General features: G+C 41.8%; 1 protein-coding gene across 1 annotated transcript in view; it reads right to left on the bottom strand.

Annotated features, from left to right (window-relative positions):
• Positions 1-1,788: 1,788 nt before the first annotated feature.
• Dop2R (dopamine D2-like receptor) overlaps positions 1,789-17,447 on the bottom strand; it is a 435,398-nt gene continuing 419,739 nt past the window's right edge. The window contains 4 exon segments of the mRNA XM_076524254.1: positions 1,789-10,298; positions 11,447-11,752; positions 12,738-13,210; positions 17,248-17,424. Coding sequence (XP_076380369.1) covers positions 11,544-11,752; positions 12,738-13,210; positions 17,248-17,424 — 859 coding nt within the window. The 3' untranslated portion in view covers positions 1,789-10,298; positions 11,447-11,543.

Below are 17,447 nucleotides of genomic sequence, written 5' to 3'. Positions count from 1 at the left end.
AACGAGGGACTAAAGTAGCAAAAAACTAGAAGAGCAACGACGTTTTGCAGGGATTGCCCGAAAAAGCCATATTTTTATTGTTTTAACAAAGTCAACCATTACATGTAATTATTAATTATTGTATATATATACAATAGTGCTTTGTTTTATACTGCATATTTTATAATGGCTCATTATTTTGGTGGTCAACCATAACCTGTACTTCTTAATTATTATATATATAACAATTAAACAAACTTATGTGCTTTGTTTTATACTGCATTTTTTAGAATGCCTGATTATTTTGGTGGTCAACCATAACCTGTACTTCTTAATTATTATATATATGTAACAACTGAACAAACTTATGTGCTTTGTTTTATACTGCATATTTTATAATGGCTCATTATTTTGGTGGAAATATATTTTACAGAATTAAATTTGACAGAAAATATATGTTTTCAGCGCATGAAATAAATATGCCTGCGTGTACCATCGATGGTACACGTGGCCTGAAGATCAAGTTTAATGTGTACCACCGGTGGAACACGTGGCACGGAACGCGTTAATTAGACGACATTCTTGCGGCGGATAATTAAGCAAGCAAAACGGATCGGAACGAAAGGGAGAATAGGAGACATTGTTGCCAAGAACTCGGAGAAAGGTTGTTGCAGCTTTCCGAGGCGGCATATTTTCGTTTCCTTATCGGGGCTCGTCGATGCCATGTTCGGTAGAAGAGATACTATGTAGAAGACGCCATTGGTGGTACGTTCTCGGGCTTAATTGGATTGAAAAAATGTAGAAACCTTGGCACGAGAATAATGCAAGAATTAAAACGCTCGCTTTCAGATCGAGTTTGAATGGAAGTTCGAATTCGTTCGCTCGAATCATCTTATATGGCGCGCTCCGATTGGTTGTGACCGCGTTCGCAGTCGCATCGTTAAACAGGAGGCACCCGTTAAGAAAGCGGTCGCAGGATAAACGTTGCAAACGACTTTGTTCGGAACTCACGATGGTTTAGGAATTCGCTTCCTGTGGCTGGAATTATTTTAGCGGTGTTTCGAAGTTTGAGGTTATAGTGTAGAGGGTCATTGAACTCGTCTCGACGTCGTCTACATTACTGTGAAGTTGAAATTATCTAGTTTCATTTAAAAATATAACAACGACCATGTGTTTTTTTTATCGAAAATTAATTTGTTTTTAAATTCGAATAATTTCAATTTCTTATCGATTGGATACTAATTTATAGGAATTTATAGGAAACATTCTTTTGTCAGACTCACCCTGATGGATCAAGTACGTAGTAGTAAAAAAATCTGTTGGCAAGCTATGGAGACAGCCATCATAATTTTATGGTTATTTCAATGAATCAATTTTGTGATGTTCTACAAACATCATTTTTAGAAGGTATGGTTCTTGTAACGCGTTCCGCGAAACTACCTCGTTTTTGACGCAACAATTATGAACTTTTCGACACTGTGATTGAGGCGATGATTTATTTATTAACCGTCAATTTCAAGAAAAGGTTTTCAATTTTTTAGTTCCGCCATTTAAGTATTTATTTTCGTTAGCGTCAGTATGAACATTTGTATGTCGACTTAAAAAATGTATCATTAACAAATACTTATAAAACAACTATGTACATATGTACATATGTACATATGTACATGTACTGTACATGTTTCCGTAAATCTAGCGTTAAAAGACGTAAAAAAAATCTAGCTTAATTCGAGCGTTTCAAATCAAAAGAGACACACAGCACTTACCTTCACAAAGGGATCGCTATAAAATAAATGAAACACCATGAAATTAATTTATACTATGTTTTATTAATTTTAACAAGTGTCCGTGTGTGTAGTATCGGTCTCTGGATGATCGTGTGTTCGTGTCTCGCGTGTGAATATGTATAGGTATTGCCATCAGTACATGCAGCATTTTTAGATAGCCATTTTCGTTTCTCGTTCGTACGTCGCATATACGGGGTACAGTCGTTTCTTTTTTCTTCTTCTTCTTCTTCTCCTTCATCCGCTTAATAACATTAGTCTCCGGCAATTGAGAGATCGCTCGCGCTTACATCTATGCCCTGTATAGACCATTCGTAGTAATAATTAAGAAATTCATAGGAAAACGTAGTTCTGTCGTAAGCGACACGCACACATACACTCTCCACCGGACACTGTTTTTAGTCGTTTCAAATTCAATTATCTCTCGTCGCCTTTTTTCTCTTTCCTTTTTTTTCTCTCTCCTTTTCCGTTTCCCTCGTCTCTTTTCTTGGTCTCTCCCGAGAACGATTCGCGCACCACACAGATAGAAACAGAGCAGACAGAAACCTGCCGGCCTCGCGAACGATTTCCGCTGGACCGCCGAGAGTCCGGGCTCAGTTTTGGACCCTCGGACGACCTCCACGGACCGTTCGCAGACCGTTCGCATAATACTCTCGTCGTCGATGAAACGGCATACTATATTTACACAGATATACAACGCCCCCACCACCACACAAACGTTCTCGTCCCGTAACAATACAGATAGACGCGGTTCTGCGTCGCGTACGTGCACCGTTGATACATACACATGTTCATATTGTATATATATATATATATCTATATGTATATACAGAGAGGGATTACGTGTGGCAGGTTAGAAAAATACACCGATCTTACGATCTTACGCAGAACCGTAAGAAACTTTCTAACGCATTTCGGCAGACGCGTGGTCTCGCTGGAAACAGAATGCTAGGCTTCGGCTTTGGTGGTTCGCGAAAGCGGACGCTAAATTAATTCATTGCAATTAAATACGGGGTGCGCGGGGTTTCAACGCTTTGCCTAGACGGCGGTCGCTCGAACGGAGATGCCGTTCGATTGCCGGATTGTTTATTTAAAATTTAATCGGGCCACGCGGGGTCACGCGACCGGTCGAATCGCGCGCGTTTCGCCTGACGGACGCCGGTTTTCAAGCGCGTTTCTGCGCTCGCGCGCGCGCGCGTCTCGCTTAGTGCGTGAAATTCGCGGTGCTTTCGATTCTCGGCTGTAGATCACTCGATGGGGAAATTTTTGGATTATTAACGTCTCGCGAGACGAGCAGAATTGACGCTGCTCGCGCGAGTAATCTTTGAGAGAATTGTTCAATAGCGATTTCGGTCGTCAAACGAAATGATGCAACGAAGAGAATTGTTCTCATAACATGAGTTTCATAGTGATGTTAATTGAATTTAATTTCAATAATAAAAAGGATTAATTGAAATTAATTCGATAAAAAAAAGTTAATCGCAAATTAATTTAATTTAAAAAGTCCATTTCAATTAGTTCAATTACAAAAGAACTCGAATTAATTCAATTACAAAAATAACTCCGATTATAATTCAATTACAGAATTAACTTCGATCAATTCAATTACAGAGTTAACTTCAATTAATTCAATTACAGAGTCAACTTCAAAAATTGAATTTAATTAAGAAATTAATATGAACTGATTCGATTGAAAATTAATACGAGCTAATTCGGTGAAAAAATTAAATTCAGCTAATTTAATTACAAAATTAATTTCAATAATATCGAATTTCATTTTGAAACATTCAATCGGAAGCTAATTAATAAACACGATGTCGACGCAATAACCGACGGCTATTTCATCATTTCGACTATTTATCCAGTTCGCGGGTTAACGAACTCCTGCGAACGGCCCGTCATCGAAACGAGAACTGTTTTGAACTGCAATAAAACCTAGAAACTTACGGATTCAACCATTCGTAGGAACAGTTTCACACGTTGTCGAATACCATGTTTATTTTGGCCGCGATCAAACGTCAGAGTTCTCGCGTTCTAAACACATTTTCGATGCTCGTTCATCGCACCCAGAAATATTACTTCCGTAGCCGCGTTTAAAAACAATCCAAATATGTGTCAATCACTGTTTTGCAAGAGAAAAATTATTGAACCAAACGAATACGATCGCGTCATCGTGAAAACGTATTTCCGTCGAAGCTCGTTTCCTCCCTTGCAGAGGGTGCCGCGTATTTCGGGGCGCGATTAGGCGAACGAAAATATTCTCCGCGTCCTACAAACACGCGAAACGATTGTACCAAGCGAAGCGAATCTCTCGGGAAACCTTGAGAGACGTCTCTGTTCGCTGTAAACTCGCTGGAACAGTTTTTCGCGCGCGTGCAAACAGCGAAGCCGCGCCGACGTTTCGGTCCACGCGCTTTTGCGAACCTGTACACACCGCGAGGAGACGGCTAATTAAATATATCGGCCAATTAGTAAAATAAACATGTGGCCGGCGGTTCTGCTCGTCGGAATCGTTTATTCCCGGATTCGCGGCGCGAGGATAAAAACAATCGTCGAAAAATTCCGGGCAAATGGACTCATTGACTCTGGCATTTCGTTGCGAGGCCGTTCGCTCGCCGGTTAAAAAGAATCGACGAACTGTTTCTGGTGTTCCCGGGCCTTTCCTATCCTCGCTGACGATCTGTCGCGGCGCGGGGGAACTTCGCCAATTGATAATCCGCGGGGAAGATTCCTCGGCGCCGAGTATAAAATGGCGCGCGTCCGCATCAATGGCGGATCGGGCCGCGTTCAAAATGTCGCCGGCCGGGACAACGGGGCGAAAAGTTCCTTACGGCCCCGCGGAACGGTGAAGTTCCCCGCGAAGGATTTGCCGTACAGCGAAACGGATTTCCATAGTTGTCGGTCCAAAGAGGATTCGCGCGAATTACGTGGCTTCGCCGAATCGCGTTCGACCGGTCTCCGAACGCGCAAATTAGTTTCGCCGGTCGCAGCGACCGGAATCATCCGAACAAAGAAACGCGAATGGAAACAGCGTGCCCTGAAAAACGAGAGCGATTCGCGAGAAGTTTCGAGCGAAACCGGCGAGACGAGAGTGATTTTTGTTCGCCGAATTCGTCGAACTCGCGCGCGACGTCCCGTCTTTTCCCGACCTTTCGACGAACGTTCTTCGAGTCCGGTTGCGAACGAATTGATCTCTTCGCGTCGAATTCTACGCGATTCTACGCGGTCACACCGACGAACGAGCGTCGCAACTTCCGGTTGTTCGGAGCGGCTCTGTTTTTTTTTTGGCGGATCTACGGCCGCGACGCGCAGCTTCGATACAAACTATATTTATCACAATTCATCGAGAAGAGAAGTTTCCCTAACGTTTTCTGCCCTAGCGTTTAGCGACACACTCTCTCACTATCGTTACGTTTTAGCGTATAGTAATTGCGGTGTACCTAAGGACTCCTTTTTTTTCTTTTTCTTTTTTAGCGCGGCTCGACGCGCGTCGCGTTTTCGCTGGCGCGGCTCTCGAGATCTCCGTAATTCGTTAGTTCCCTACGTCAATCGTTTATTTACAAATATACACTCGGAAGCTTACGGCTACGTGATACAACTGTGTTCTCGCAGAGAGTCCGTACGGAATAAAAAGCTTTGATTGTAGACGTTTATTGCGACAGCGCGGGTCCCGCGAAACGTTCTCCACGGCCGTGGTGGGCTCGCGAGGCGCGGCGATGCGCCCCCGCAATTTCTCATCCTTCGAAAGCATGGAAACAATGACGTGGTTTCCTTGAACCAGCAGTTCTTTCGGGGCTCGCTTGATAAATGGTGGCGGCTGTAGCCCGCGAATGTGGACGTTAATTAGCCGGGGATATCCACTGTTAACGATCGCTACCGAACCGCCGCGCGGCGTCTAATGATCACGGGGCGCCCGGCAAATGTCATTCATCACGGGGGCGTAGCAGTTTTCAACGAGGGTGCGAACGATGGGTTCTAAGAGAGAACAACGGTAGTAACATGTTAGCGTGAACGACAAGTGTTTGTGACGGCGCGGAAAAGTATCGTGAATGAAGATCGATCCGCAAAAAAGTCGCAGTAGGAAGATTGAGGACGCGCGTCTTGGGAGCGGTGCCACGTGTTTCTTTTTACTTAATAAACTGTCTTTAGAGTTTCTAACGGGCGCGCTGACACGGCGCGGAACTGGAATTTGAGGAGAACTTTTTATGGTCTATTCGGTGCTTCGAATGTGTTCGAAGCGCTCGCGCTTCTGCCAATTTGCTCGCGGCACACGTAAGAATATTTACAGATCAATGAAAATTTGCGAAACATTGAAGTTATTTGATTGATAAAACTGAAATCAGAGAGTTACGATTTATCGTAGTGTTTACCGTATTCTAGAAATTCGAGTAACATTTAGTTTGTTCGGTATTTGGACCGTTTATTTTGAAAATGGTGTATGTCCATTCTTTTTAAAAAATGAGATATCGCGTAATTTTTGATTAATTCAGCGCGATCGTTTTATTTACAATTTGTTAATGTTTAATATCTTAGAGAATGTTAATGTCTTTTTTTCAATTTAAAATTGGCCAATGAAAGAATACCTAATTTTTCATAGTTAAAATCAAATGATTTTCACAATTCACTAATTATGAAAATGGTGCAAGTCCATTTACAATCGGTAAATACACATATATTATTTTAGTTAAATTCGCCTGAAAAAAATATTTACATAATCAAATTACATATTGATAAATCAGTAGAAACATTGCCAGACTTGACACAATTAATTTATATTTTTGAACTGACCAATACGCTAATCTTTAATTATCTCGAAACAATAAAAAATGGACTTGCGTCACCTTCAAAATAAACAGTCCATATCATCGTAAAATTGAACTTCAAAACCTGGTAAAAATTTAGTGTCCGACGCGGCATTTAATGTATTAATTTTATTTATCGCCAGAATAATAATAATAATTTATTAACTCCAATTTCTCGTATCGATCATACTTCGCACTTTCGCTCAAATGACACCCAAATCAGCGCAGTTTCGCAACGGCCAAGAACAATCGAATTTCCCGCTCGAAATTTCCGTCGCGACCGGCGCCACGTGGCGAGGGACGAAGTGTTTACTTGATTTCGCGGCGGATCGGGATTAGGCGAGCCGATGAACGAATTCCGGAGCGCATCGCCCGCGTCCAACGCTTCCGTTTCGGCCGGTGTGTTTGCCCGCGGTGTTTCGCGTGACCTCTCTAATTCTCGCGTGCTGTGTAAACGCGTCTCGGATGCCAATGCACGGACAGGTATCGTGCCTCGTACCTCGTACTGATATGTTTGAAAATTCGGTCGCGGGAGACTTGTGAGACTCGCCCGCGGAGATGGAACGATACAGTCGCCTAAAAAAGTGTTCGTACACCTTTTAAAACGCAATAACTATTTCAAAACTGAACTAAATGTCTTCAATTCTTTTTAGATGATAAAAAGACTAGTGTAGTAGACGATGGCTAGAAAAAAGCTTTTTTTTAATTTCGCTATTACACTTGGAACGAAGAGAAAAAATTAAGAACCCTCGTTTTTTAATATTTTTATCTGGGCCTATGACGAAAATTTAAAAAATGCCTTTTGTAGATCTCGGTTAAATTATATGTGTGCTGAAAATTTGATCGAAATCGGTTAAGACAGAGTCGAGCTACAGGGTTTTAAAAACTGCATATTTTTTTACAGCTTTTTTGCGATCTTTAATTCGTTGTAACTCGTAACAACGTGAACCGATTTCGATCAAATTTTTAACATGCACATAAGATCACCGAGATCTATGAAAGACATTTTTTAAATATTCGTCACAGGCTCGGATAAAAAGGTTAAAGAATTCTTAGATTATTAAGAATTTTATTTTTTCGTCATTCCAAGTAATAGCAAAATGAAGAAAAGCAAGCATTTCAGATATCATCTAATAAACTAATCCCTCCCTTTATCATTAAAAAAAAATTCAAGTCATTTAGTCCAATCTTAAAAAAAAGATATTACATTTTAAACGATGTAGGAACACTTTTGAGGGTCACTATAGGCGCCCGGATTATCCGACACGACGCGCGCGGGTATTCCCGGCGCGTCGTCGCCCGCCGTCTACTTTGTCGAACGGTCCGTGAACACACACAATGTTTATCTTCGCGAGGAAGAGAGAGAAAGAGAAAGAGAAAGAGAGAGAGAGAAAAAAAATTCCGGCGGCCGGGCCGCGCGCGCTGCGAAAACGAGAGAGCGTACGCCTTTCCCGTATCGATTCCCCCTCCCATCGTCGTCGGACGGGCACGCTGAGAACGGTTAGCGCGCGACGGACGCACGCCGGATCAATTTCGATCGGCGGTCGGAACGGCGGCGCGACGCGTTCTACGATCGACAGATTTCTGAGGCGCAAGGAATTCCGGCGCACTCGGAAAGAATTCGGTTCAACTGGATACAGAGAGAGAGAGCGCGCGGCCCGTATAAAATAATTCGATATCGGCGCGGGGCCTCTGTTTTCGCGCGCGCGCGCGCGCGCCGATCTCCCGTGACAGCGAACGCAAAAAAATTCGTGACATAATCCCGGGACAATGTGGACGCTTTGCATTGTTGGACGGTGTGCACCGCCGCCGTTTTAGCCGTCGCGTCGCTCAAATTCTGTCGCGCCCCGGTCAATTTGACGGGGCCAGTAATGTTATTGTAATGCCGGCCCGATTATGCGTGTTAATCCGGTGTGATATTAGAGCGGAAGTTTTAGACGCGCGTTTGCTTTTCGAGATGGAAACACTTGATGAATTCGATCGACGTCGTGAATGTGTAATTCTGAAGGAATTAGTCGCGCGTTTATTCGAGGCGAAAAGCATGTACTGGCGCGTGTGCGTCGGGCAAATATGATCGAAGAGATAACTATGTGTTTCACAATAATGTTACTTAAATGATAAATGTTCTTACGCTTTCATATATATATATATATATATATATATATATATATATATATATATATATATATATATATATGCTGTTAAAGGATTGTTTAATACTTTGAAAGATCAACGCGGCGATAGAGACTGCTAAAATATATTCTCAATACTTGAGGACGATCGAACCATTTCTCAAATCAGTCTGAAATTGTCTCATTTTATACTTCATAAAAGGAAAAACCAAACATCTACTTTACTTTGACTTTATCATTGATCCTTTAACATACGAATAGAATGGAATTTGACGCGTCCGAAAAATATTATTTAATTTGGCTCGACTGAATAGTTACGTGCAAGTTGAGAAAGAGAATGTTTTAGTTTGAAATTTGGATTACGAGTTTAAGTTCGGCCGGTGAATTAATTGAACCTCGAAGCACGGTGATCGATGGCCGGGCCAGAGTTCAGCGACGGAAACAGATTCGAACGTTCGAAAGTTGAAACGGCGACGGCGCTTGTCGGACGCGTTCGACAACTTGGGCTTGTTTTGTTCCGCCTCCGCGCGAGTTCCGGAAGATCGGCGAGCAGAATCCCCGGTTCTCTTCGCGACTGTACAAAATTCGTGAAGAGATTTCTTGATTCCCGGGGACACCGGCCCGTCGGTCCTCGTTGCTTTCGCTGGTGAAAAAACAGGGCTCGCGGAATCGCAACGCGCCACGAACGAGACCTCGTATCGAGCAGATACGCGATACGCAGGGTGTCCCAAAAATGTCTCGCAATTCGGAAATAGCGGGTTCCTCGGATCATTTGAAGCAACTTCTTCCTTTACAAAAATTTTCTCCGAGGCACCGTTAACGAGTTATTAACGAAAAACAGTGACCAATCAGAATCGAGCACGGCTGACGCGAGGCGGCCCAGCCAACCAGCGCGCGAAGCCCAGTTCCGCTCATTGGCTCGGTCGCCTCGCGCCAGCCGAGCTCGCCTCTCATTGGTCACTGTTTTTCGTTAATAACTCGTTAACGGTGCCTCGGAGAAAATTTTTGTAAAGGAAAAAATTGCTTCGAACGACCCGAGGAACCCGCCACTTTCGGATTGCGAGACATTTTTGGGACACTCTGTATAAATGTAGCGAGTCTCTCGGCTCGTTTGCTTCGAGCCCAAAAATATTGCTATACCTTACGAGCTACGGTAATACTGCCACGGCATATTAAATAACCAACGAAGTATATCTACAGCGCGTGCACGCGTCCCATCGGCACTCGACGTTCTCTCGCGCCTTTGTCGATCCCCCTTCTCCCTTCCCGCGTCTCTCCACCCTTCGTCCCCATAGTTTCCTCCTTCTTGCTCGCCCGTTCTTCTTTTTTCTTCCTCCTCGGTTGTCGCGTTTCAACGACGGCTCGCGAACTCCAAATCGCACTTGACATTTTCATTCGGCCGTTCTGTCGCGTGACCAACACCGTGACGCTCCGTTATCGGACTAATTAGTCTAAAACATTCATCTGGTAATTTCAGGACTAACATCGATGCACGCTACCTCCGGTATTTTTTGACATCGTCGGGGACTTGAACAGTGACGCGTGACAGGCGGATGCGAGCGCGCAGGAAGTGTTGTGTTACTGTTTGTTGGTCTGGATTTCTGCTGGACAGTAACGTAAAAAATTGTGACGTTTAATCGGCCGTCGCTGGAGCTGCGATCGAGTTGTCCGATCCTGCGGAAAGTACAGTTTTCTTTCTGCGAGTAACGCGATAAAATGAGAATCGAGATAATTTGGGGGAAAATTAGCTGAAGTCGAACGTTGATTAATACAAAGAATTGCAGCGTTTCATATTTCATTTACAGTCTTTAACACTAGATTTACGGAGCACTAAAAACAGCTGTTTTATATTAGTTTATAAAACTAACGATAAGACATTTATTCTGATTTTTAACAAGTGTTATTGTAAGATTTGCCGTAATTTGAATAACAAGTAATATTGAATAATTGTAAATTAAAGAATTAGTAAATCTAGTGTTAATATAGTGCGACAAGGCGATCGCTTCAGACGCAATTGCCCTGGAAAATTATTATACTATATGATTATATAGTTTTCAGAACTTTCCGCAGAACCTGATAAATTCAGTGTATATCTAAAATTCTGTGCTTAACTATTATTAAATTATTGTCTATATAATAAATTATTAAATTATTCTCTATATAAGAAAGCATAGTAATATGAATACTGAAGTAAAACTGCAGTTAATATATTAATTATGACAAATTATTTAGTATAGTATAAAGTTATGTAAGTAATTTGGGATCACAAATTATCACCAAATTAACATACTTAATGAATTGGTCTCCAATCTTGCAAACTAAAAAAATTTAATTATTCAAACTCGTTGGAACTATTGCAAAATATAAGACAAAGTCATCGAATGGCGTCCATAGTATTCTCGAAACGAAATTCTAAAAACAACATAATAATAATAATAATATAATATAATAATAAAATAATATAATAATAATATAGTATAATATAATATAATAATATATAATAATAATAACATGACAGAGATCACTAACAATAACCTATTAGATATGAATAATATTCCGTTCTTTCAAATGTGAATAAAATTCTATTCCCCGATAAATATAAATTTTCTTTTCCACCGAAAAAATTATTAGAATCAAAAAAGTTCCAATCATTCATTGACAAAGCTATCTCAACAACAACAAAAACAACGTCGATCTGCTACGAAAGAAGAAACCGTTTCTTCTCCCGTTTGTGAAATGGATTCGATACCTTCTGCCGGAACAATTGTTGAGCTGCTCGATTGTCCAATGCCTCGTTGTTCCTCCTAACCCCCAAGACGAATGTGGCCGTAGATGGCGTCGCTCGTTTAAAAGCTGAGGAGCTTGTGGAAGGCTTTGCGAAATTCAGGATTGAACACAGTGTAGATTACAGGATTTACGAAGCTGTTCATGTACCCCAGCCAGGAGGTCACGATGAATGCCGTGACACCCGGCTGACATGTCGCCCCGAGCTTCGTACATATCGCGTCCATGATGTTGCAGGTGAAGAACGGCAGCCAACAGATTAGGAAGACGCCTGAAATTGTAATTGATGATGTACCGGCGTGATGGATCTTTCCCCGTTTCGGAATATCTCGAGAAACCACTCCGCCGACCGCTTCGAAATCTTTTGATAACTCGGCGATCACTTTGCAACCACGAATAAAATACTGTCATTTTTACGTTCTTGGATTGTTCTTACAAGCGACTTTTATTATTAGGTCGTTAAGTGTGAAATGTCCGCTGCATGATGCTTGCAATATTTAACAATATCTAAAAGCAGTGACCAATGAGAGGCGAGCTCGCCTAGCGGCCGAGCCAATCAGCGGAACCGAGCTTCGACCGCTAGTTGGCTCGGCGAGCTCGCCTAGCGCTAGGCGGCCGAGCCAATCGGCGGAACCCGGCTTCGCGCGCTCGTTGGCTCAGCCGCCGTGCGACAGTTAATCTCGCCTCTCATTGGTCAGCGCTTTTTCGTTAATAACTCGCAAACGACACGGCGGATCGCATTTTCGCCAAGGAAAAAGTTACTTCAAATTACCTCAGGAATCACCCCTTCCCGGGTATTAACATAATTATAGAACACTCTGTATTATCCTAACACTCGTATTTCCCTGATCAATTCAATCAACCGAGATTCTATTATATTTTTCAAAACATCAAGTGCCGAATATTAACTCGAAAAATTCGCACAATATCAAAGTCATTCAATCAATGATGAAACTAGAAAGTGAAATATATAGCAAATATTGTTCCAGCTATTTTGTATTCTACAAATCCTAGTAAAATTCAATTCGTTCAACAAATTACAACGAAAATGAATTTCCAAAAGCTAGTTAAAAATTATCCTCAGTCTACTTCTGATAAACCGTTTATCCGGGACTGTATCGTTCTCGAGCAGCGCCCCGAGTTACAACATTCCAGGAAACGTTGCGTCAGCTGTGTGCACAGGAAGGGTCGGTGGACAGTCTGTTCGTAGCATTTCAAGGGATAATAAAGGGCAGGCCCGAGCCGTCGTTGCGTACCCAGAACAATGGCCAGCGTCTTGGTCGCCTTGCGCTCCTTCTTCGCGGAGCTTTTCTCCCGCTTCTTCTTGCTCGCCTTATTAGCCTTGTATATCGTGAACCTGCAGCCGGCGGCGGTGTCCTTCTTGTCCTTTTTACAGGTGGACGAGCCGGACAAGACGCTTGGCGTCCGTCCAAGCTGAAGAGGCAGCAACGAGCCGGCGCTCTTGAGCCTCTTTAATTCCTGTTTGTTGGGGTCGGTGCCGTTTTTCTTCGACTGCGAGCTGGAGCTTGCGGTCGGCGCTTTCGGGGGCGGGGACGAGGAGGTCGAGGAGGACGGGGCCGAGGTGCCGCGTGGATTCGGGCTCGGGCTCGAGTTCGTTTCCAGCGGCTCGTTGATCACCATGCTGCTCGCGGCCCCGTCGTAACCCGAGTCCTTGCGAGCGTTCTGCGTCCCGCCGAGCTGGGCTTGCGCCACTGCACTGAAACGACATCTGCAATTCGAGTATCAGTAGCATTCCTACGAGCGATTCTAGAGTTGGTCACCACCGGACACGGAAAAGGGGGCCGCCGAACGACAGATAAGGCCCAACACCGAGACCAACGTTCGACTTATGCCACGCGTTTTCATCCGTTTCATCCGCGCTGTCATAGGTCGAACTTTTTCTTTTGTATTTTCTCGAATTGTGGAGATACTTTTTTTTTTAATAGACTGCTTTATCCGAGTACAAGGAGAAATAAATTCGATGGTACGTTAAGAAAGAAAATTTGGTAAGTTTTGGTAAATTAAATTGCGTTTAGAGGTGCCGCCAATGACCTTAACCTTACCATACATCTGGGGCGGCCAAACTTTTGATCACTACGGGCGATCTGTTTTTCTTTTTGAAGCCATTTTAATTTTTTAATTTAAAGCCATTTTAATTTCTTAATTTGAAGCCATTTCTTTGTAATTTAAAGCCGAAAATAAATTTAAATTTGAAATAAATATAGATATATAATTATTTTATATGTCTATGTAAATAGATATATAAATAGATAAATGTAAATATAAATAGATATATAAATAGATAAATGTAAATATAAATAGAATATAAATAGAATAATGTAAATATAAATAGAATATAAATAATATTATATATTATGTACTTATAGTCGAGTTTCCACTTCCCAAATTTTCCATTTTTGTTTACAAGCTGAAGGAAAATTAGGGAGAGAATTTACTGTATTACCAAAATAATTTTCACAGCGTACGCCAAAGTTATATTTGCGATGTGGTCCCCTAAACGCAATATTTACCAACATCAATATTCAGCATGTTTAGAGTAGTGACTATTGCCCTGCTACCCTAATTGCCAAAGCCGTCAACCGAAAAGGGCTGATTAGTTTGATACTTCGCCCAAACTTTGAAATTGCGTAAATTTGCTAGATCGACAGTAAACATTCCTAAAGAAAATAGTACATTAGTAATGAAAGATAAAATTATTTAAAAAAACTAAGAAATTGCCTACAGTGATGTGAAATAGCGTTCGCGCCGTTGCCACAATAGATGCGCATAATTTAACCCTGAACGCGTCAGTCGAATCTGCATTTTTACGTCACTTCTTAGGATCCTAGTTATCGTAACAATGGTCTCGACAGTCGAACTGGAAGGTACTCTCCTTGAAATTGTCATTAAAATGAGTTTCCATCGAACAAGTATCGCAGCCATAATTTCGACGCCGGTTTCATAATATTGTCGTGGAATGTGCGCGATGAAAAATTGCTGTAACCTGATAACCGAGGAACGCAAGCTGATTTACGATGCACACTACGTCAGTTATACATATTTTACGATTTATCATTTTCTAAATGTGCTCGGCAAAATTTTGTGTTTCGTTGCATGATGAAGTTCGCGCGCAACGTGTCCGTATTATTCACATTTAGGTCTTTATTGATTGATTAAAATTTACGAATGGACAATTAGCTGATTTATAAATCATGCGATCAGATCCCGATTCCCTGCGTATTTCACTGATTCAGTTTACGATTATTTATGACGTCGGAATTTTATCGAATTAACTATTCGAGTTAAATAATGTTCATGCTAATTCTAGAATGTAGTAATTTCTCCCGAATTTGCGATCAGAGTGGCCACGAAAATGGACAATTTGGGAAGTGGAGATACGATTGTTCGAGCCAAGCGGCTTGTTTTTATAGTTACCGATTGTCAATCATTACAAAAACGAGACGCAAGGCTCGAATAATATTGTCCAATTTGTGCGCAATCTGAGCGCTAATTAGGCAGAATTTACTGTATTTGGTAAGCAGACCGTAACAGTAATGTTTACACAGAGTGCCCCAAAATTATGGCAATTTCGGGAAGTGAGGGGTTCCTGAGGTCATTAGAAGCAACATTTTCCTTTACAAAAATTTTCTCCGAGGCGTCGTTAACGAGTTATTAATGAAAAACGCTGACCAATGAGAGGCTAGCTCGAGTAGCGCGAGGCGGCTGGGCCAACGAGCGGTCGGAGTCCAGTACCACTGATTGGCGCGAGGCGGCAAGCCAGCCGAGCTCGCCTCCCATTGGTCATTGTTTTTCCTTAATAACTCGTTAACGAGGCATCGCAGAAAATTTTTGTAAAGGAAAAAGTTGCTTCAAATCACCTCAGGAATCCCCCACTTCCCGAAATTACCATAATTTCAGGGCACCTTGCACAAAGTTCATTCGGTTATCGATGGTGCATTTCTCGAGTGAATTCACTTCGGACTTCGTCCAACCGGTTATCTTATTTTCTCGCCCGTCTTCTTCGTCCAAGAGATTTCGAACCCGAAGAACAACATTCTGTGCACATAAAGTAAATATTTTGATACGTCTATCAGCATCGTTTATGTCTTTATCTGTTTGCACTTATGTACGTTTCCAGTCACGCAAAAAGAAGAGAACGATCTTCCGGGCCGCATCTTCCGCATTTAATCAATACAGTGACCACTCCGGGTTGCTGGACCAGTGGACAGTCGACAAACAAACGAATCGATTTCACAGTGGACTGGTTTATCGGCGGTCCGCCTCTATTTTTACCGAGCACGCCCGCGAATAATTCGTTTCTCCATTGAATCCACCGAACGGAATGAAAGATGCAACTGCTTTTGAATTTCATTCGTGTAGCACTGTATGGAAACAAGGGCCGCAAAATTATCCTGTAAATATCCGCGCCGCAATCCATCGACGCTGTTCGAAAATTGTATGTTCGCTTTACAAGCGTGCCGGAATAAATCATTTTCCACGATGATAATAAAGCGACCGCGGCGTTCGATTGTGCAAAGACTTGTAAAAAAAAAGTGAGTGAAGTAAGCTTTAAGTATTATAGCAAATTTTCTACGTTTACTTTAATTAGGTAACGGATGAAACACGGGCAAATATAACGTTTAGCTACAGCTTTGTGAAAATTGTTGCTTTATAAATTTAGCTAATGTTTTATAAAGATTATAAAAATTTTTTTGTAAAATTTATAAGTATTTATAAGTTTTATATTATAAATATTAGTATATAAATATATATTATAAATATATATAGTCATATTTTTCTGATATTTTCTGATATTTAAAGGTTTTTGATATTTTCATTCACAATTTCTGATATTACAAATATTACAAAAATCTCTGATATTTTTTCGGATGAATCAAATAGGATAAAAATCTGAAAGAAAATCTAGCAAAAAGTAATAAAAATCTTACGAAGCTTAAATAAATCCGATCTTCCGATCCTTACAAAACAATACACATTAATTATATACACGATCAATTATTGTTAATTATTGTGCTGCGACAAAATGTTCAAATCTCAAAACAACGAACAAACAATTATTGATCTTTTCTTTAAAAAAAAAATTGTTCTGGCAACTGTCTCGTCTGTGTATTCACAAATCCTGTTACAGTACAGCACAGTACACGATATATGTCTCCCTAATTGACGCTTAAATTGTACACAGAAATGGACAATTTGGAAAGAGGAGATACGATTATTCGAGTCTTTCAGCTCATTTTCATAATTGTTAACAATTTGTAACTATAAAAATGAACCGCAAGAATCGAATAATCGTACCTCCTCTTCCAAAATAGTCCATTTTCGTGGACAATCTGAGCGTCAATTAGAGAGACATTACTGTACAATAATGTCTCCCTTACTGACGTGCTCAGATTCTGCACAAAAATGGACAATTTAGTAAAAGCCGATACGATTGTTCGAGCCTTGCAACTCGTTTTTATAGTTATTGACAATCGATAACCATAAAAAACGAGCCACAAGGCTCGAAAAATCGTATCTTCTCTTCCAAAATAGTCCATTTTCGTGCAGAATCTGAGCGCGTCAGTAAGGGAGACATTACTGTAACCCTATTTACGCTGCTGTTTTCCCACGGAATGGGAAGCCAGAGGATTTACAGCTACCTGTTGAGGGTCGAACGAACGGAACTGAAACACACCGAAAGATTTTAGGGCCGCGCGAACGTTCGTCTCGGCGCAGGCGATCGCGACAGATTCGTTGGACTCTTACGCTGCTTCCTCGACGACCGTGGCCAGAAAGAACTCGGTGCTCTTGTCGTTCGAGATGACGACGACCGGGTCGAGCGGCGTCTCGTCCTCGTCCTCGTTGCTCCCCGAGGCGGTGTTCGTCGGCTCCTCCATACCGGGTGCCACCAGCGCAGCCGCCCCCAGCGCGGTCTCCGCGAACCTTGCCACAGAATACACACTACG

Source organism: Megalopta genalis, chromosome 8, assembly GCF_051020955.1.
Source record: "Megalopta genalis isolate 19385.01 chromosome 8, iyMegGena1_principal, whole genome shotgun sequence".
Taxonomy (NCBI): Eukaryota; Metazoa; Arthropoda; class Insecta; order Hymenoptera; family Halictidae; genus Megalopta; species Megalopta genalis.
The sequence above is the reverse complement of the archived record's forward strand: the minus strand, read 5'-3'. Positions and strand labels throughout refer to the sequence as shown.